The following is a 20,888-nucleotide window of genomic DNA, read 5'->3' as shown; positions in this document are numbered from 1 at the left end:
CAAATAATCATGCACTCTTTTATTCTACCCATCATGCATGATCAAATATGTCAGCGCCCATGATTTTGTTGATTTTTAAATTTCTTGGAATATATGACAGTTAATCTTGGGAAATGTTATCATTGTCATATCGTAAAATTATAAAATTAGTAATGTTGTAGTTTTAAAGGTAAGTGTAGAAGAACAGTTGAACATTAGACATTCACAGTAAAATATCTTGCATGGTTTTGTGAATAATACTTTCACTTTTTGTAACCTTTTTACATTCATAGGAGATAACACTTTCTGATACAGTTTAAGCATGTAAAATGTATGGTTATCTTCGGAAATAAAAAATCATAAGGGAAAAGAGTACTGTATAAGCGATGAATAATGACATTACCATATTGCAAACACAAATGTTAGCTAGATGATAGTTACAAATTTTTATGCATGTAAACAGTTATGTAGCTGCATATAATAAATTAACATTCTGTGTAAAGTGTTTACTATTTTTCAGAATGAATAAGCAGGAATGGCAGAAAACAAAGAAACTTTGAGTGTTGGAGAAATTGAGAATGATATAAAAAAGCTATTGAATATAGGGTCTTTTGTTAAAGACAGTACACCTATAGCAAAAGATGAGAAGGGGGTAGGAAAAACATGTAAAGAGGCAACAAATGAGCCGCACAGGTTGAATAAAATAGCTGCATCTAATGATGAGAAAAAGGATGTTCCAATTAGTAAATATAGCTATGCTATGCCTGATGATATGGTTGAAGTTATTAATGTAGACAAAAAGAAGATAAAAAGAAAGAAGAAAAGTCATGTAAAAGATTCAAAAGACTCGGATGAAGAAGGTTATTAATTTTTTCAATTAGAAAAGTTGTGTCGAGAATTTTGTGGAAATCTTAAAGGCTTAATAATTAAATTGTCGGAGATAGACCGCCTAGATGGTTTTTGCTGAACATGTCATTTTGCATTTTTTGATGTTTATCTTTCAACCATTCAGTTATGTGGTATATATCAACTAAGCAAAATAAATACTGATTTAACTTTCAGTTTCACAAGGAATACTTAATTACATGTTTTTTCTTTAGATCTTGCAGCCTCAATTATGCATGCTGTGATGCAAATAGATAATGTGTCATGGACAATTATTCTTGGTGAAAAAAAAAGAATTATTTATTATGCTGTCATCAATTTTAGTTTTTTATGTAAAGTTTGAAGTGCAATAATTTATGCTCTGCTGATATATGTTTTATAAGTATCTAGCTGCAGGTCTGTAGCTCCCAGTCTGAAAAAATTTGGATGGACAACCTGGGAGCAACAGTGCCTCCCATAGAAAATAACTGCAATTTACGGCACACAAAAAAATTTGCTAGTTTTGGACCTATTAACCTTTTTTTCACACAAACTCTGTGAAAACAATGAGTACGTGTACCATTAAATTTTTCAGGCAATTTACTACTGATATCGTCACTTTACTTGCCTCACACTTTATCTTAAACATGATAACAGATCTCGGAAAATGAAGTATATTAATTCACGTCGAGATCGAGAGTCGCCATTTTAAAATGCAAACGAACTGCACCACTTCAATTTACAGGGCTGGTGATGGTGTTTTAAAGACTATCAGAGGCAAGTAAAGTGACGATATCTGTAGTAAAATGTCCAAGGATTTTTTTTTGGATCAAATATTTGTACAGAATGTGTTCATAAATGAGATTAATCAGTCCAAAAATAGCGCATTTTTATGTGCACTGTAAATTGCACATTTTTACTATGGAAGGCACTGCAGCTCCCAGGTTGTCCATCGGAATTTTTTCAGACTGGCAGCTACAGACCTGCAGCTAATAAGTATCATAATTTTGGTAAAGAAAAAATTTCAATATGTATATACATTTATGTTGTACACATGTATATCTTATGTTGTCCAATTACTGGGAAGTAGTTTATTTGACCAAATCAAATTATTTTTAGAGGAGAATGCCGTATACCTGAGTGCATTGGAAAAAGACTATATTTTCCCTCTAAAGAATGTATGTTTTAGAAAAATCTGGACTTCTGTGAATTTGCTTTTTTATATTTTTTCTCTGTTAAATGAATGATGTAAATAATTAAAATGCTTACTAAGATTCTATTTCATCAATTTACATTTGTTTTAGAAACCAAAGAAAAATGTAGAGCCTGGTTTCTTCTGTCGATTGTGCAATGCCCATTTGACTAAAGAGGGTATTGCTGGTCATGTAGAGGATGAGGATCATCTTTGGAGGCTGAAGGTAACAAATAATGAACTTTTGATTTGTTACACATAGTTAACCAAGTAATTACATTTCGATTTTTCAGTTAATATGTCAATTTATTGTCCAATTAAGTGGTTAATAAACTGAACTTCAGCTGCTGTGAATTTAGCTGCAGGTCTTTAGATCCCAGTCTGGAAAAATTGGATGGATGACCTTGGAGATTTGGACTGATTAATCCTATTACTAAACAAATGTTGTGAAAATAATTGATACCGTAAAAATCTAAAGACAGTGTACTACTGATGTCATCACTTTACTTGCCTCAGACTTTTTCTTAAACATGCTAACCGATTTTGAAAAATGAGGTATGTTAATTCACATGCAGATCAAGAGCAGCCATTTTTACAAGTAAACATACCACTTCTTTTCTTTATGAGGATGGAAATGGTGTTTAAGATATCTGTAGTAAAATGTCTGGTATCGAATATTTGTACAGAATGTATTCAGAGATAAGTTTAATCAGTCCAAAACTAACGCAATTTTTTGTGTGTCATAAATTGCAACTTTTTGACATATAGGATCTGTAGGTCCTAGATCCTTCATTCAAATTTTTTTCAGACCAGGAGCAACAGACCATGCAGCTACTGTGGATATATGATATGAAGTTTCAATTATACAAGTATATGTCAATTCCTACCTCTTGAGCTTTGGCATGTTTTGTAATCTGAAGCTTGTAGTGGTTAACAGTTGAAAACCATAGCTAATTCCCACTGCTTGAGCTTTGACATACTTGTATATTGTAATTTGAAACTTGTAATGGTTCTTTTAAATAGTTAAGTTTATATGATTTAGTAGAGATGGTAAACCACATCAATTTTTTTTTTCAATAAAAACTTTAAATCAATTACTGTTGTCTGCAGAATGCAACAAAGAAAGGAAAGCATGCAAAAGCCCCTCAGGAGAAACCACAGACCAAATTAGGTGGGAAACAAGAAGTGAAAACAGAAAGTAAACCAACAACCAAAACGGACAGTAGGCAAGCAGAAAAAACAGAGGGTAAACATGGAGTGAAGACTGAAACAGAAGCAGTCTCTAAGTCGTCCCCCAAGTTATCTCTGTATGGTGAGTGATTGTGTGGTGTGAGGGGGGTTGTGAGAGGACAAACACTCACCAATAACTTTAAGAATTCATTTTTGAAATAAAATACTCGTACATCTTAACACCACTGTAAACTAAGAACAGGTATTTACATATATGTATATACAAGTCTTTTTTTTTTGGTTAAGAACTTATAAGCAACAATGAATTGCCATTATAGAGAAATAGCATAGAATTGAAATATGCAAGTTTTCTGTAGAAATGGATGAGAAGACTCCTCACCAGGATGTATGCACTGTCTTGGAGAAAGAGAAAATATTTCCCTTGAAAAAGGTGACTACAATGTACATGAACTGTATTTCTTGCATTATCATAAGTGTGGGATCGGCTTATCCATTGTGATACATATGTATAGCAGTGTGAGATGAGAAGTGTAAACTATTTTGAGGTACAGTTTTTATGATCTTTCTGCTGGTGTAATTATTATAAATTGGAATCAGAATAAGAAATATAATTTTTTTATGGTGATGTTCATCAAACCTATTATGTTTGTAAAATAACACAAGAAAAACTCATTAGGTTCTCAATTGTGAATCTTACCCCCCCCCCCCAAAAAAAAAGAAAAAAAAAGAAGGATTTCACTATCCCAAATAATGTATTAATGAGTGATCTTGATGAATGAGAATTTGTGGATGTATTATTTTGTGGTTCCAATGAACATGTACAGTGTGTGAGTTGAAATTAATAATTTTGTGGTTCCAATGAACATGTACAGTGTATGAGTTGAAATTAATACCATCATCTCCTTAATAATTAAAACAATTTTTTCACAGAAATCGCTAAGGTTCCCCAAGGCCAAGTTCTTCTGTCGACTCTGTGATTATCACATGGATGCTGTTGTAGACTGTCAAAAGCACTGCAAAGATAATCGGCACCGAAGGAGAAATGAGGTCAGAGTCATTAACATTTGTGAATACATTTATAACTTATTAGTATAAATAGAAGGGAGACAAAAATCTTCTCTTATTATAGTTTAACTAATGCTTTAAAAGATTGTTCTTTGCTTAAAGATTCAGGAGATGAATTGTTTTATTTTCATGAATACCTGTAGCTGATAATTATTGTTTTTAATCAAGGTCAGTAACTTTGAGAGGAAACTGAAAGACATTCCATGTCCATCTCCCCCGCATTTAGCTGCACTGAATGATTTGGTGGAGAGGATTTATGCAGAAAAAGGGTTGTCAGAGGAGGAAGTGAGGTACAGAAGTGATCTGACCAAGGCACTGGAAGACATACTGACAAAGGATGAACACCTCAAAGGTAAAGTTCTGAAATCTGTGTGCTTATTGATCAATGGACTTGATCCATTTTTGCAACAGACTTCCCTGTTTCAAATCGTATGGAAAATATGTATGCAATATGATTGATTTTATTGTTCTTTTGTGAAATTTTTTGTACATGGTAAGTGGTGTTGATAACTACATGTATTACCATGCACATATAATCTTTCATGCACCAGTGTATAACTGTAATGATGACATCCCTTCATAGAACAAATGTCATTTAACCCTCCATAGAACAAATGTCATTTAAAGGAGATCACAGTACGTGACTGTTTTTGTTCTTACAGATATAAAGTTGGTGTTGTACGGTTCATCCCTGTCAGCAACTGGGATCAAGGACAGCGATGTGAACATTGATCTGGTGGTGCCCCACAAGGCCAATCACGCAAAGGCTCTAATGCAAGCTTTCAAAATTATGAAAACTCTAGGTATGCATTAAAATAAGTGTACATGTAAATCAACCTGTACAATACAAAAATATGAATAAAGCATATAATGTCTAAGGCATTATAGTTTTGATTCTTAGATACTGTGAACAACATTTTATTCGCGTGTGAGAAATTTTTACGAGGTTGGCAAGAGCTTTGCCTCCATGAATATTTCTCACCACAAATTAGTCCTTGTGGTATGGTTGTTATAACAACACTGGTCTGGATAAGGCTTGTTCACGAGTATTAGTTGTCGTGAACCAGTTTATCGCTAGTAAATCGTAAAATAAAGTTGTTGCAAATAAAAGTAGGTTTACAGTACAATCTTTTACTTAGATTCCTTTTGATTTGACTGTCATGAACAGACAAAATGCTGCGTAAGAAACTATTGATATTAATAATTTAGGAGGTCGATAATCTGGCCTGTGCCAACACCAATATACACATTATTTTGTTTATCTCCACAGAAGAATACAAGGATGTCCAGAGTCAGTTTTCCTCCAAAGTTCCCTGTGTGTTATTCACTGACCATGTGCATGGCCTGAGATGTCAGCTAACGATCGGCAGTGACCTTGCCCAGGAAACAAGCCACCTCCTTCTGATGTACAGCAGGTGTGACCCTCGCTTCAAGAAGCTTGCTGTAATATTCAGATATTGGGCAAAAGTAAGTAATTTTTAATGAAACCAAAATAAGAAAGCATATCTACAATTGTAGAATTCAGAATTCTCAAGATCTCTCATCCGTGACCAATGAGGAGCATGTGAAAGGAAACTTGGTGAAAGTAGAAGTTGTACATAAATACTTATTGTAAGAGCTAAATTAAGTTATGCAGACTATGCTGTATAACATTAAAAAGAACACGAAAGATTAGAAAGTTAAGTTTGATTTGACAAATTATGAAGATAAATGTATTTACCTATTACATCTACAAGTGTTTGATGTTTTTCTTGCCAAAATTGTCAAATTATGAAGATAAATTTAATTACCTATTCCAAGTGTTTTATGTTTTTCCTGCCCTCATGTATATGATTGTTGTAGATTTGTCGCGTGGACTGTCAGATGGAGGGGACTGTGCCTGCTTTCTGTTTCGCTATAATGACAGTGTATTTCCTACAACAATGCTCTCCTCCCGTCCTACCAATTTTAGAGGTATTTCTGATCAATTCCCTCTTTGTTATTTACTTCTTTTAAAAACAAAGCTCTAAATAACAATATTCCAATTAAAGTATTACAATTTTAATCCTGTTTATTAATAGACATACGAAGAAGACAAGAAGACACAGCCAAAGAAAATCCCCACACCTAAGCACTTAGACATAGATCAGGTGTCAACTCAGGTAGGGGTCACAAGTTCATTTATAGCAACTTTTTTTAACAATAGCATTTTTGCATTTATCTCAAATGCCAATTTCTTTTTCAATGTGTTTGATTACTTTTTGTCAATGCATGTTTATCTTTCAAGTCATAGAGATTTACTTTCTTTTAGGCAAAAGTGTGGCATTCAGAGAACACGGAGAGTGTGGGAGGGTTATGGTTGAAGATGCTGGCCTTTTACAGTCTTACGTTCGACAGCTCTCTGAATATTGTTTGTATCAGGCAACATAAGATACTCCCTAGAGCTGAAAAGAAATGGAATGCCAAGCGACTGGCAATTGAGGGTACTTAATCATAAATAAATGTTGAATGGAATGTTTAACTGAATTCCATACACATGTACTATGAAATATGCAGCTGCCATTTTTTAATGAATTTTAGCTGAAAAAAGTATAAAATGTACTATACATGAGACTTTGCAGTAATGTTTGATTTTGCTGAGATCTTGAAAAATAATAGTTTCCTAAAAGGTTAAGGATGTAACTTTAATTTCAGACCCATTTTCACCAAAGAGAAATGCAGCCCGCTCTGTCAAAAGTTTTGAGCTGTTTGAGTACATCTGGGACTGCATCAGAATGTCGTACCTATACTTTGGGTTACCATCCAACTTCTCAAGTTTTTCTGAAGAGGAGCAAAATAAGTTTCTAGCAAGGGTGAAGAATAAAGATGGTAAAAAGAGTGAAACACAGATAACCGCAGAACAAGGAAAGTCAAAAGAATCAAGAGATTCAGGCAATGGAAGTGATTCAGCAAACTTACAGACAACACCAGCAGGAAGAAACACAGACATGACTGGACCAGAAAACTCTCAAAAAGAGTCACCAGAATGTACCAAAGCAGCTAGTGTAAATCAAGATGTAAACACAGACTGTAATGTGTGTACTAAAACAGATAATAGTGACAAAGTTAAAGATGGAAACTCTTCAACCATAGAAAAATCTATTTCAGAGCTAATTTCCCAGTCAAGCTCTGTAGAAGAAATGGCCAAATGCATTGTAGACAATGTTATTAAATCTTCTTTATCAGTGTTTCATTCCAAGAGTTCAGAATCACAAAACAATGATAAAGATAAAACAGAGGACACCACTAGCAAGGGCAATTGTGAAGAAGTAAACTGTGGATCAGATTTTGTTCATGTGAACAAAGTGGACAGTTCTACTAAAATTAAAGAGGATAATCTAGAATATAGCTATGCCTTTACCCTAGACACTCTGTCTGATGGAAAGGTATGTTTGCACAGGTTGATAGCAAAATTTACTGTTAGTTCTAGAAAAGTGTACCAAAAACTTGCATTGATTTATGTTTTTCAAAGTTTTTTTTATGGACACTTACATTTTAGGGCCCAAAAGTACTGTGTGTGATCTGTGAGAAAGAAGGTCATCTCAAAATGAGTTGTCCAGAAGATACGATGCCAGAGTTGCGCCCTTTGCCTGCCATGACAAAGGATCATCTGAGGATTCTTACAGAAGTCTTGAAGCAAGTTCCAAGTGAGTTGATAAAGTACTTGTACGAGGGTCAATCAAAAAATACGAAGACAATGTGGCTGTCTATCATATATTTTTAATGAAAGTCATACTTAACAGATTAATCTGTGCACCAACACTTATGTTATTGATATGCGAAGTTTTAGTCCATTTGATGAAACGGTATTTTTGATACCCCTTTTTAAAAACAACATGTTTTGTCACCACGGCGCACGGTAACGTTTAAAACATGACGTCAAGATAAAACACGCACAGTTTATAGATATACCCCATCTTTATATCGCGCTTAGTCTCTTGTGCCTTTCTCCTTACAATTTAAAATGGCACTGAACCACTTAACATCTTATTTGCACACATTTATTCAAGAATCATAAGTTAGTTCTTCAAATTTTTCATTTTCTAACCGTGTATCTCTTAGTGTACAGTAGGGATAAACCTGAACGTCGGTTGACGTTACTTATTTTTTGACCAAATATTTACAGATATTTTACTCTCTTTCGGACTGTTTTATATTCAAAATACAATTACCACCACCCCCAAAAAATTTATTACAGTTAAACACAAACTTGCAAATAATTGTTGCCTTATCTTTTGCACCATTGAGCATTTTCATAGCTTGTATCGGCTTTTTTGTGAGTTAAATCTATTTTGTTTGTACTTCTCGTTGCGCCGTGACGTCCGGCGACATCGATGATTTTAGTCAATTCTAAAGAGGACTAATTGTCTTTAGTTACTAATATCTGTTTGACAAAACAATATATCCTGTCATTATTTGGTACATAGAATACCATGACTATACTTAATTTGAGGTTTCAATGTTATTTGGTTTTAAGCCCAATTCATAGAGATATTACTTTTAACATTATATGGTTTATTGTTGACATAACACAAATCTTGACCGTGCGCCGTGACCTTATTTTTGCAGGATAAGATTCTAAATGAATCTTAGAAATAAAGGAATTTGTTAATTTTTTTTCTTGCAAATTGTTTGAAACTATTGCTAAATTATGTCTACCAAATTTAGTAATGCTTTGACGTTAAGTAACATAGCTATGACAAAAGTCTTCGTATTTTTTGATTGACCCTCGTATAAAGCAGTTTAATGTCAATTCTATACAGTACCCACAATATGAATGTCATTTCTTTATATTGTAGAAGACTTTGCTCCCTCTGTAGAGGAGATCCGAGACCGAGAAAACATCCGGTGGGAATTGGAGCAGTTTATACAGGAGCTGTATCCCAGTAGGTGTCTCTCGCATCTTGAGACCATTCAGATTTCGGAATGATGACCATTAGATTGTTTATTAACTTTAAAAATAGAATCTGATATGCTCATTAGTAGGAAGAAAAACAAAACCAGTTCACAGATTTGCAAATGAGCAAATTTAAGTACTGTACATAAAAATGATGCATTTTCACATGGAAGTTTTCTTTATAAATTGTTTGTCAAGACTTGCATACCATAATTTTGGATTGACATGTATTAATATATAAGTATGAATTGCATAATTATACGTTGTTGTTTTCAGCTGCCAGACTTGAGATGTTTGGATCCTCCAACAATGGCTTTGGTTTTCGACACAGTGACCTTGACTTGTGCATGACCTTTTCTGACCTTCCTGTGCCAGAGGTAAACTTTTTTTAAGTATTGGAGTCTTTTTTAAGGAAGGTACACTATACAACTTAATGAATCAGGTTTTTTTTTGCCTTAAATGTCAATTATATTTATCAGTAATACATGTAGTTTCACATTTTAATAACAAATACACATGTATGTGAAATAAAAGCTGAAAGAGTTGGGCAATATGAGTCTCATATCATTCTGGTACACATATTCTTTAATGATATATCGGGCTTCATGTTAGACTGTTTAATTTCATGAATTGTCGTGTTCTACATGCAACAGAACTTGGATTATGTTGATTGCATAGAGAAGATCACAAAGAAGTTAAAGACACACAAAGGCCTGTACAATGTGTTTCCCATAACAACAGCAAAAGTCCCTATCATCAAATTCAAACACCGTCGATCTCAGTTGGAAGGAGACATTAGCTTGTACAATCTTCTGGTAGAAATTTTTCATCGTTTTATCTCAAAATAAATTATATTAGCGCTACAGGGTTTTTCTCTGCTAAATTGTCTTTTCAGATGATATTAGGACATTTATATACATAGAGATGTTTTTGTTTTAGGCTCTTCACAATACTCGGATGATAAACCTCTACTCTGAATTGGATGGCCGTGTTAAAGTCCTTGGTTATGCTTTTAAAGTGTTTGCCAAGGTAGGTGACTGCTACTTTTGAGCAACATTGCACCTGGATAAATATTGATACATGCATAGAAACCATGGGTGTATTCGTTTGCTACCTCCAGAACTGGACCTGAATATGTCCATTGTCTACCTGCTATTTGAAAAGTAGACAATAGAGATATACCGGAGATCTCCATAATGCAAATGAGCAAATTACGATTACTCTTGCAGCTCTCTTATCGACCAAATGAATACACCCCATAATATTTTGTAATTGTTTTACTTACTGTTTGACAAAAGTAAATAAACAAGCTGGGATACCTATAATTTATGGAACAGCACTGTGTATGAGAAGTTTATTGAGATGGGAAGTATGAAATTATGTTGATTGTCCTATTTTATTTACATGTACCGGTACATGTAAAAAGTATAAATATTGTTTTGGAAATGGCATGCCATATTTACAGATCACTTAATGGCAATTTCTCTTATGCTGTAGATAAATGTATTGACAGATCGGTGAGAGAGCTCGGACTTTACAAGGCATCTTGTCCCTCTATGAAGATCTGTATTAAAAAGATCTTACAATGTATTCTCCTTTCTAGATACTGTATATAGTAAATGTCATTCTACATTTGACAGATCTGTGAGATAGGTGACGCTTCGAGAGGCAGCTTGTCGTCCTATGCTTACATCCTGATGTTGATCTACTATCTACAGCAGTGTAATCCACCAGTGTTACCAGTCTTACAAGAGGTGAGGACTCATAGATAGGACTCTGTAGCAGAAACTATTTCTTCTGTATATGTTTCCACAGCACTGACAATAATCATTTACCAGTAGTTTAAAAACATTGTTTTTTTTTCTCACCCACATTTACGTATGTTTGGCAAAGTCTTATTGGATCTTATAGATAGTCATCCATAATAAAAATGGGCAATCTAATTTAACATACATGTACAGCAAAAAAAGTATCTGTTCACTTATTTGATTTCTGAGGTTAGTCATACAAGTTGGTATATTTTGTATAACTGAAGGCATTTAGTTATATGAAATGTTCAGATGATGTGTACAGTAATTGTTGAATTATCAACCGGGATGAAACAGTCACACATTTTTATTATTTACCCTGCAAAATATATATTGGTACTTGTACTGTATGCTAAAGTAATTCTAATGTAACAGTGTTAGAGTGGAAAGAATTGCACTTAAAATGGTTATAGGCATCATTAAATCATATAATTATTTCTGTTCCATCTTCATCAAAGCATACCAGTGATCATTTGCATTTATGGCCACCTAACTTTATTACTTGGATGTAATCTTAACCAGATTTCAATATACACATGTTTTACGCTGATGAAATATTTCACTTATCTTGCCACCAAGCAAGACAGGTTTTATCCTCTTTGAACCCTGTTGTAAACACTGGGAAATGTATTTAAAGAATCTAAGTAATATGTGTTATGATGTTCACTCTTGTAGCTACACCCAGAGTCTGAGAAGCCAGAGAGGATAGTGGAGGGATGGAATGCATGGTACATGGACAACACTGCAGCTCTAGTATGTATAAAAATATGTCTATACATGTATCTGTATTCAGGATTTATTTCGGCTATTTTATCTGTTATACTGTAGAATTCTTATTTAACCGAGTACTTAATTCCTCGATTCAACCATTTCCATCAAATGGCGAGAATACAAAATGCCAAATGCCAAAATTTATGTAATTTACAACTGTCTGGAAAAAAAAAGCGAGATTTTAAGATTCGAGAAATGTGCTTCTCGCAGTTTTAATTAGGAATCTACAGTATAACGATCAATAATGATTGCATCAAATTCTATATATGCTACATGTATGTATTAAGCAGATTCTTTGAAGTTTACATGTACACTGTACATGTTCATGTTGCAAATTTACAGTATAAAAAGATTTGTATTTCCATTCATACTATACATGGACAATGGTTTATCCTTTCAGCCAAAACTGTGGCCACACTGTGGTAAGAATAATGCCAGTGTTGGTGAATTGTGGACAGGACTGTTTAAATTCTACACAGAGGAGTTCAAGATAGATGAATATGTTGTCTGCATTAGACAACAAGAGCCTCTGACTAGATTTGAGAAGTTATGGAATGGCAAATGTGTGGCAATAGAGGGTAAGCATTGCTCCTGTCTCCTAAAAGTACGCACTATAGTCTATTTTTACTTGTGGATATTGTAAACAAACTGCATTCATGTACATGTATCAGATAAATTGGTAGTATTTGCAAGTACATGTACCCCTATGACTTGGATATTTTCTCTTTCAAAACACTGCTTGTAATATTATGTAATAAAGTATGTTTGTACAAATGTTACAAAAATACTTATTTTAAATCATTGAACATGTATGGACTTTCTAAGATCTGCTTAAAATGATTTGCTGGTTCTGTTTTTTCAGTTTAAATTCTTTCTTTATAACTGATAATGCTTCTACCAATTGTGTACTTACCGTGAATTCTATTTTTAGATCCCTTTGATTTGAATCACAATCTTGGTGGTGGATTGTCTAGAAAAAGTAAGTTCTTCCTACATACTTACAAATGTACAATATTTTCACATAGATGTTTACATGAAGACATCTGAAGAAGTAGCTCATAACTCATAAGAGAACATGTAATTGTATATAGGTCTTCTGAAAAATAAATAAAATATTTACAGCATATTGAGAAGTGTATCCTGTTATGTTACTCCTTTTTCTGTAATTTAACAAGTAATTTAATTTATTCTAAATAATTCTTCTTCTAGTGCACCAGTACATCATAAAGGCCTTTGTTAATGGCCGATCCTTATACTGCACACCTGTCCACAACATATCAACCAACTTTACCAGTCCAGCGGTAAATGTAAAAAATCGGTCAAAAAAAAGTGCTTTTAACATATTGTATGTTGAATTCTGTAGAGTTTATCAGTAAATTGTATAGTGCAAAAGTGAAATAAGATATTAGATTAAACTTTTACAGTAAATTTTTTTTTGTACTCAGTATACCTAGATCTTAAGATAGTGCAATCACTTGTTTCAGGACTATTTCTTTGACAAGACTCGTCTGACGGAGGGGAGTCCTCCCAATGACAGAGGCTGTAGAGTGTGCTCTAAGATAGGACACATTGCCAAGGAGTGTCCAATTGTACTGAACAGGAAGGAAAGGTATGCTGTTCATGTACACCTATTCTTCTGATAAAGATTACCTTACAATATGAAAAATTCTATCGGTTTACTGCACATGTACATATGAACATTCCAAAAAATGTTACAGCTAACTGAAAGAGTATGGGGAAAAGTGAATATCAGAGCCCTTATTCTACTTTCAAGCTAGCTGGGAAATATTATAAAGTGAATCAATGTCATGAAAACTTCTCTGTTTTAGTGCACTAATGGTTATGGTGTGTCATAAATCTTTTTCAATTCTCTTGTTTTGATGATAATCTGTACTTGTTTATATTTACAGTGATGCACATTTTCAATCAAACATAGACTAAAATTCCTATATTTTACCATGATTTTATCTTGATTTGTATACTTAGATTACCAACTGTTCATAACTGTTTCATAACAATATATTTTATGTTATGCAGGGAAGAAAGAGAAAGGGAAAGAAAACAAATGGAAGAGAAAACATTAGCCGCCAGAAGAAAAGAACAGGAAAGGGAATACTTCAACCAGCAAAGGGAGCCCCAGCATGGTAGGAACAGCCAGCAGAGGGAGTATGTTCACAACCAGAACATCCAGCAGGGAAACAACATACCAAGAGGTGCGATGCTTGTCATTGTGACAGTTTTAGAGCTACACTTTAAATTGACAGTTGCACTCTAAAGTTTGGACTACAGAGTACTTCATGAATAAAGATAACACTTGATAAAAGATTTTCTGTATGTGTTTGTGCAGCATACAGAAGAAGCAACTCAGAGAGCCAGGACTATGCTCCTAACACCAGGCAGTCCCTACAGAGACAGCCCCCACCCAACCAGTACACCCCTATGCCTGTGTACATGTCTTCACCAGGTCCTCAAAGGGTAGGTACAATAAATTGACATTTTTAAAATGCCAGGGCATTAGTCTCTATTGATCACATTATAAGTTCTTACTATATTACTACTATAAGTGCACAACTTATGATCAGGTTATATCCCATTCAGATATGTTTTCTTTACAGTATTGTGATAAATATGTAAATTTTAACTGTGCATGTGCATCATAGATATGTGGTTTATGGTCGTCTTATGTATTCCTATAAGAAAACGTAGTGATGAATGTATAAATAAAATGATTTGGGTGAATTGATTTTAAAATGGATTATATTTTTCAGGACAACAGATCTATTCCTAATAACATGGCACCCCATCATCTGTCTCATCCCTACCCCAGGCCTCAGGGAGGCATGAACATAACCGGCCCACCCTCTCTCCATCAGCTCAACAGAATGCCCAGACAGGACCCCCAGTATAACATGTCTAGGAGCCCCAACTCCAGGCACTCCGATCCCAGAATGCATCCAACAGGAAATGCTGGCCATTATATGCAGGTACCTACAGCTTCAGTTGCTATGCATGAACATTTGTGGAATCAGGAGCACATGACGCATCATCAAAATAATTCACCTCCAAGCAATCATAGTCCAGAGGTTGATGATGTCTCCTTTGTTGGCCCCACTCCCACTAACAATTCCAATTTATTTAATTCTGGACCCTTGCTTTTGGGCCAGCCAGTATTTTATTATCCATTTCATCAGGGGACACAACTGCTACAGGGACAATTTCCTGGTTTCCAGCAGGTGTTGTCTCCCCCTCAGGTAGGGTTTTTCATCTTAATTTGCTGCACATTTGTGACTGACAGGTGCTTGTTTTCCTCCACTCATCATGCTTTTGGAATGCAATGACCTTGGGGCACAATCTCCCTCTTGTATAGCATTTGCAGTTCTACATAGGTCACAATACTGTAACAAATGGTTTTAAGTCACTGATCATTTAAACAAATAAGTAATGGACTTCTCAGGTGCTATATTTTAAACTTTATTTTAAAATATCTCTTTATTAAGCAATTACTTTCTAGGAAAAAAAATTGTTTCACTCAATTCATATGTTGCTGAGTAGAGCTAGTTGAGATGAAAACATTTCTGAGGGACATTGTATCTTCCGATGGCTTGTGTGTTGACTTTTGCTTGTGTATAAAGTATTTTGACTTTATCCCAAGTTAAATGAAATAAACCTTACCTTAGCAATCTTCCAGCATCTTATAATCATGGAAAGAAAATAACTTTAACAAATTTCAAAGAAGCAGCATTTACTTCTATTAAAACCTCTAAACTTGAACTTCGTAAGCTGTACATGTACATAGTAATATCTTTAATTGAAATATCTTTAATTGATGTACAAACACTTCCATATTTACATAGACTAACAAGATAATTTTATTTTATTTTTGAATGAATTTTCTGTGCATTCTGATGTTGTAGCTTGTTAAAATCACATATAGCTTTGTTAATTTTGCATGTATTGGTAGATATTAGCTCACTTCGACAATTTTAAGAGAAGCCAATGCTACACAGTTAGCCAATGAAAAGGGATCACCTGAAAGTTTAAAAAAAAAGTTATCGTATATGTGAACAAGAAATTTGATTTTGTGTACTATACATGATTTCATTCTCATCTTTTACATACAAATGAACACAGATTTATTTTTGTTCTTATCAAGTTTATTGGGGATCAAATTAAATACCGTATTGTACAGTACATGTAAATGAAAGTTTGTTTCATTTTCTTACATCTACACATAGATACAATCAATGAAATTTTTAATAAGTTAAAACACCTTTAAAATGACAGAATTCCTTTAATTAAGTGAGGTTGCAGTATGTAACATGTATATTAATAATATGTAACCTACTCAATAATGCTCTTGGCAGTATCTGTTGCTTTAAACCATGTAGCATGTGTCGAAGTGAGCATTATTTATTTATTCACACAAGCATGTAGACTTGCAACTTGCTTTTACGGTGTTGTTTTGTGAAACTGAGTTTTTTATTTACTTGGAGATTCTATGAATCATGTTGAATATAAATTGATTTTGATGAGCCCATAAGTTGAGTAATAGAAATACAAGCATTATATTTTCTTACTTTGACCTTGACTTTGAGTGTTGACCTTTGTAGACGCCCGGTCAGGGACTTGAGGCAGGCCGCATTGTGAACCCCAGGAATCAGATGCACATGGGTGGGTAATTGGGTAAAAAAATTTAGGAAATGTCTCCTGAAATTCCTCTAAACTAGCAGCAAATAAAATTGCATGAATTGCATGCTTTTACTAATAATTTTATATAATGGAGTAATCTTCATTTACAACTCATTGAAAAATTAGGATTATGACTATAAATCAAACATTGGTTTAAAGTAAATATATTTAATGGAATTTGTTTGAATGAATTAGACTGAATGGGGGGGGGGGGGGGTTATCTTTGAAAATGTGTTATATAAATAGTCTATGTATATACCAAAGATATTAATTCAAAAGAATAGGCTTTATTTGATTTTCAAATCAAATAGTTTATACTATAAAAGTAATTATTGATATACCAGGTACATGCAGAAAACATAAACTTAATTCATTTTACAGGCATCACAGTTCCAAATGAGTATTATAGGGGAAACAACCAAGATCACAGGTTCAATAATCCACAGTACCGGGGGCAGCAGAATCGACCCTCACCCAGAAAGTGAACTTCTCTGGGGGTGGGGACAGTCATCACTCTTAGAAACTTCAAATTTTAGTTCTACATTAGGAATTTTACCATAGAACAGAAAATTAAATGATATACATGTACAATCCAATTTGGCAATTTTACTGTGTGTATAGTAAAAAACGAAACATCTTTATTTTATAATAAAAAGACATGATTTTATCAACAATTTGGTTTTTGTTAATTCATTTTATGAAGTGAAAAGAATGTCAAACTATTATTTTTAGGAAAGGTTTATGATTTTATTTATAAGATTGATGAAATTTTATAAAGTATATTTTTTAAAAATTTATTTAAAGTTTTGCATTTTCAGTGGATGTTCTTGAAACAATATATATATAAAAAAAAAATTAATATTTTTTTTCCCTGCACAACCCTTTGTTTATTTGTAAAGGATTGAGGTTCAAAAGGAATTTAAAGTCCACTCTAAATGATCCGTATGAAATTATTCTGATGTTGATTTTTGGTGAACTTTGTCGGTTTTTCTACTCATAAATTGGGTGGTGTCTTCTCAGCTGAACTCTTCATATAGATTTTTCTTGATGAACATTTCAGTAAAATGCCATTATTATTGTTTGAAAGCCATGATTGGTGTATATATAAATAAGTCTTGGACATGAAAGTTTCACTGGGAACTTTTCAATGTCATTTTCTATTCACCCATTACTCTAGATGAACAATGTACCTTATTTACATATCTAGTACATCTATATGCTTTAGAAGACTTTGTATAGAAGTGTTGTGAATGAGAACTATTTTACTTTGCTTTATCAGTATATACATCTCAACCGGTTAGTTTAAAAGAATTCGGCTTGAGACACGGTCTTGCCTTCTGAATTACACGTTTCGGTTGTAAAAGACGGGAATATTTAATTTTTTAAAGATCTCTCTGTCTTAAAAGAATACAAATGTTGAGATCGCCGATAACTTTAATGACGCTAGCGGTGATCAGGTAGTTTGTGCTCCCTTTTTTGTGTGGACAGAAGTTCATCCGGAGTACACTGCACTTGAGCCAGTTCCATGCAAACCATATACCACCTTTTTGAGATTTAAAGAATATAATCATTTTTCATAATATTTAGTGACTTTCTAATCTATACAGTGGATTAGTGACCCTTGTGTGTTTAAAGTCTCAGTTAATCCGCGAACAGACGCAAGCAGTTTCCCTCCCATTAACACCTTGTATTTAATCCAAAGACCACAAATTGAATATACGTGTACTTGAATTCATCAAAGACTTTTAAGGACTTAAAAAAAGAGAAGTGTACGGGTTGTTATCGGATGAGATTGCAAAAATTATTAAACAGCAAAACTCTGAAATACAGCTGCATTTACACAAATATTGCATTTAGTTAAAGCAATCTGAATAATTGTGGGAAACGTATTCATACGTTTTAGAATGTTTAATAATTTTCTGTACGCTCACGAAGATCCGCGCCTGTATCTGCACCGTATCCATGCACTTAGGCAGGCATCCACTTTGATGAAATAAAAAATCCATTATAAGTCTTTTGTTTGCATATTTGTATGGAGGGTCTACATTCCAAGTTATCGAAGCTTTGAGTCTACGGAACTCATATTTTTTAAAAGACCGACATTGAGATGACAAAGAGAGATGTTTTGTGATTTAATTTAAATCTTCTCCGGCCCCTCTGAAAACTGACAATGCCCCATGTATTCCGATTGATTTTTATTAATAGCATTATACAATTTATCAAACAAAAACTATTCATATGTAATATATGGTCGATGCCGTTTGGTTGATTTTAGCCCTGTTAGGTAAAGATGAATTCTTTTGCTTTAGATTTATTTTTCAAAAAGTTTTTGTGAACTATGGTATTAATTACGATAGTAAGACAAATACGCCGGTATAGATTTTTTCTCTCTGATATATGAATTTTTTTTTATTGAAGCAATCTGGTAGGCTTGGGTATATTGTCAGATCGATTTTGTGGACCATAATATCACAGAACTAGGAAAGAAAAAACCTTTTAAAAAGCTTAATGTTCGAGAACCTGTCAACGACAAAACTTCAATGGTTTTCAATTTTCAATTAAAAGCTCACATTGAAATACAGTCTTTCTGTCCTCTTCAATACACACATAGGAAATAAATAGACACGTAGAACTCCATTATAAAGTCATTCTCATCAACAGCCCACAGCTAATCTCTATCAAAATGCATTGTCGGAAGAAGCACTCATCCCGTCTCAGTTCACAAAAGATTATTCATAGCGAGGAAAGTATCTGCGCTTCACAGCAACACATAAATATGGCAACTTGTTTGATTATATATCCTGAAATTCGTTGATAAGTCTTACTTTGGATTAACTTAGCACCTCCATTAGTCCATATACATAGCATACACCAGTCCCACGGCGTAGAGCGAAGCGTTTTTGAATGTATACTCTGAGAAATTGTCCGTATTTTGGTTCCAGATGCAGCGACTAGTGAATGCAATAGAGGGATGGGTCTCTTGCTCGCCAATGGCTACAACCACTACTATCTTGTAGCGGGGGAATCCTAGAATTTTCACTGAATGTTTAATTTTTTCTGACAAAGTCGTTGTTAAACTTATACATCTCTCCTTGTCATATTTCATTGTTCCAAGTTCACGCTCGAAAATGTCCTTAATGGTATCCCGCACTTCAGCACTCCTGAATTTGACGTCGGGCTCGGTTTTGTACGTGTTCTCGTAACGGACGTTTGTACGGTGCGCGTGTCCTGGCGTCACAATCAACGTGGACCGTCCAGCGGTCGATTCCACAATGGACTGCTTCCTGTCCTGGGATGGACGTCGTGGGTGATCCATCATCATGATTGACGCTCTGCGGCCCTGGGGAGCGTGTTGGGGATCAATGGACGACTTCCGTGCGTCAGGCGGTAGAACGGACGGTCGTCTGGCATCCGGCGGAATCATGGATTGTTTCCGGGCCGCCGCATCCGGCATCAGAGATTGTTTGCGGCCAAGAGATCCGCCCTCTTTCTTGGCAACACTTGTACTCATATTGATTTTATAATTCCCCTAAAGCAACGGATGTCCCAAAGCGGATCAATGCTCATTTAAACCACTTTTCAGAAGTATTAATCTAATGTTTTTTCATTAAGATCGAGACGTGTGGTGTCTTAAAACCTGCGGTCGGTCTCTCACAACACCTGCTCTCTTCGGTTAGATCCCCCGTTCACTGCACTTACTGCAAGATCTGCTACTGGTAACAATTTAACATTTGAACATCTGACACTAAGCGATACCTTAGACATTTAAACGATCTGATTTGTCACTAGTTACCAAGAGTTACAGTACCAAAGCATTGCTTTTGATGGATGCGTGATGAATACCAAACCGCTCCATATGCATATAAAAGACAATACCATTGAACACAGTTAGGCTCCTTTTATAAGGTATTCATACAGAAAAAATATACATTGTCTTTGATCGAATTAAAATAACATCCACTGAAGTGTACCGGGTTCTTTTTTGTGATATTTTTCTACAGAGATAATGTATGATTGACTAGATTTAAACCTGAAAGGCTTGACTTGAATGGTGGTGAACAAAAGCCCCATGTCAAAAGCTTGTTTGGAATATATACACCTGAAACAAAACAAGAAAACACCCAGGACTTTAACTAACTGAATTTAAAATATATCGCCAACAGATATATTTGTTTAAGAAGAAGAAGAAAAGAAATGAGAAGGGAGAAAGGCAAGGAGAGAGAACGGTTGCTATTAGGTCTTTATTTTTTAAAAACATTTAGTAGCCACGATTGAAGATATAAAAGATAATACTTCTAACTGTGAAACCGAAGCCTTTAATTCTTACTATTACTTTAATTCGCCAGTCTTAAGAAGCCCGATAGTTGTATTATCAAGATATATCATATAATATGCATGACAAGTTTCAAGGTCT

General features: G+C 34.3%; 2 protein-coding genes across 4 annotated transcripts; one reads left to right on the top strand and one right to left on the bottom strand.

Annotated features, from left to right (window-relative positions):
* Positions 1-14: 14 nt before the first annotated feature.
* Positions 15-17,148, top strand: LOC105349159 (terminal uridylyltransferase 4). Of its 3 annotated transcripts, none has more exons than XM_020062665.3 (31): positions 15-169; positions 500-839; positions 1,963-2,021; positions 2,148-2,261; positions 3,146-3,347; positions 3,583-3,656; positions 4,157-4,273; positions 4,460-4,643; positions 4,954-5,094; positions 5,562-5,758; positions 6,134-6,244; positions 6,352-6,432; positions 6,582-6,753; positions 6,965-7,695; positions 7,809-7,956; positions 9,109-9,195; positions 9,483-9,583; positions 9,860-10,021; positions 10,146-10,235; positions 10,847-10,960; positions 11,690-11,767; positions 12,186-12,363; positions 12,717-12,764; positions 12,995-13,086; positions 13,270-13,394; positions 13,823-13,998; positions 14,133-14,260; positions 14,554-14,769; positions 14,977-15,036; positions 16,396-16,456; positions 16,856-17,148. In XM_020062665.3, exons 2-31 carry the CDS (start codon positions 515-517, stop codon positions 16,957-16,959), a joined length of 4,476 nt encoding a protein of 1,491 aa, XP_019918224.3. In that variant the 5' UTR covers positions 15-169; positions 500-514; the 3' UTR covers positions 16,960-17,148. The 3 variants fall into 3 exon arrangements, with proteins under 3 accessions (XP_019918224.3, XP_065923441.1, XP_011457156.3); XM_066067369.1 differs by having other exon boundaries at positions 14,950-15,036; XM_011458854.4 differs by lacking the exon at positions 14,977-15,036.
* A 1,702-nt stretch (positions 17,149-18,850) lies between these two features.
* On the bottom strand, positions 18,851-20,344 carry LOC105349151 (dynein light chain Tctex-type 5). The gene has a single exon (XM_011458845.4). The coding sequence runs from the start codon at positions 19,983-19,985 to the stop codon at positions 19,323-19,325; it is 663 nt and encodes a 220-aa protein (XP_011457147.2). The 5' UTR covers positions 19,986-20,344; the 3' UTR covers positions 18,851-19,322.
* Between the last annotated feature and the right edge of the window lie 544 nt (positions 20,345-20,888).

This window comes from Magallana gigas, chromosome 7, assembly GCF_963853765.1.
Source record: "Magallana gigas chromosome 7, xbMagGiga1.1, whole genome shotgun sequence".
Taxonomy (NCBI): domain Eukaryota; kingdom Metazoa; phylum Mollusca; class Bivalvia; order Ostreida; family Ostreidae; genus Magallana; species Magallana gigas.
This window is presented reverse-complemented; position numbering and strand designations above follow the sequence as displayed.

What these genes read in the sequence shown, in the direction of transcription:
- LOC105349151 (XM_011458845.4), bottom strand. Translation starts at nt 19,985, where the DNA reads ATGAGTACAAGTGTTGCCAAGAAAGAGGGCGGATCTCTTGGCCGCAAA.
- LOC105349159 (XM_066067369.1), top strand. Translation starts at nt 515, where the DNA reads ATGGCAGAAAACAAAGAAACTTTGAGTGTTGGAGAAATTGAGAATGAT. An exon ending in AAATATTTCCCTTGAAAAAG is followed by an intron (nt 3,657 to 4,156) that starts GTGACTACAATG and finishes ATTTTTTCACAG; the next exon opens with AAATCGCTAAGGTTCCCCAA. An exon ending in GGGAAACAACATACCAAGAG is followed by an intron (nt 13,999 to 14,132) that starts GTGCGATGCTTG and finishes GTGTTTGTGCAG; the next exon opens with CATACAGAAGAAGCAACTCA.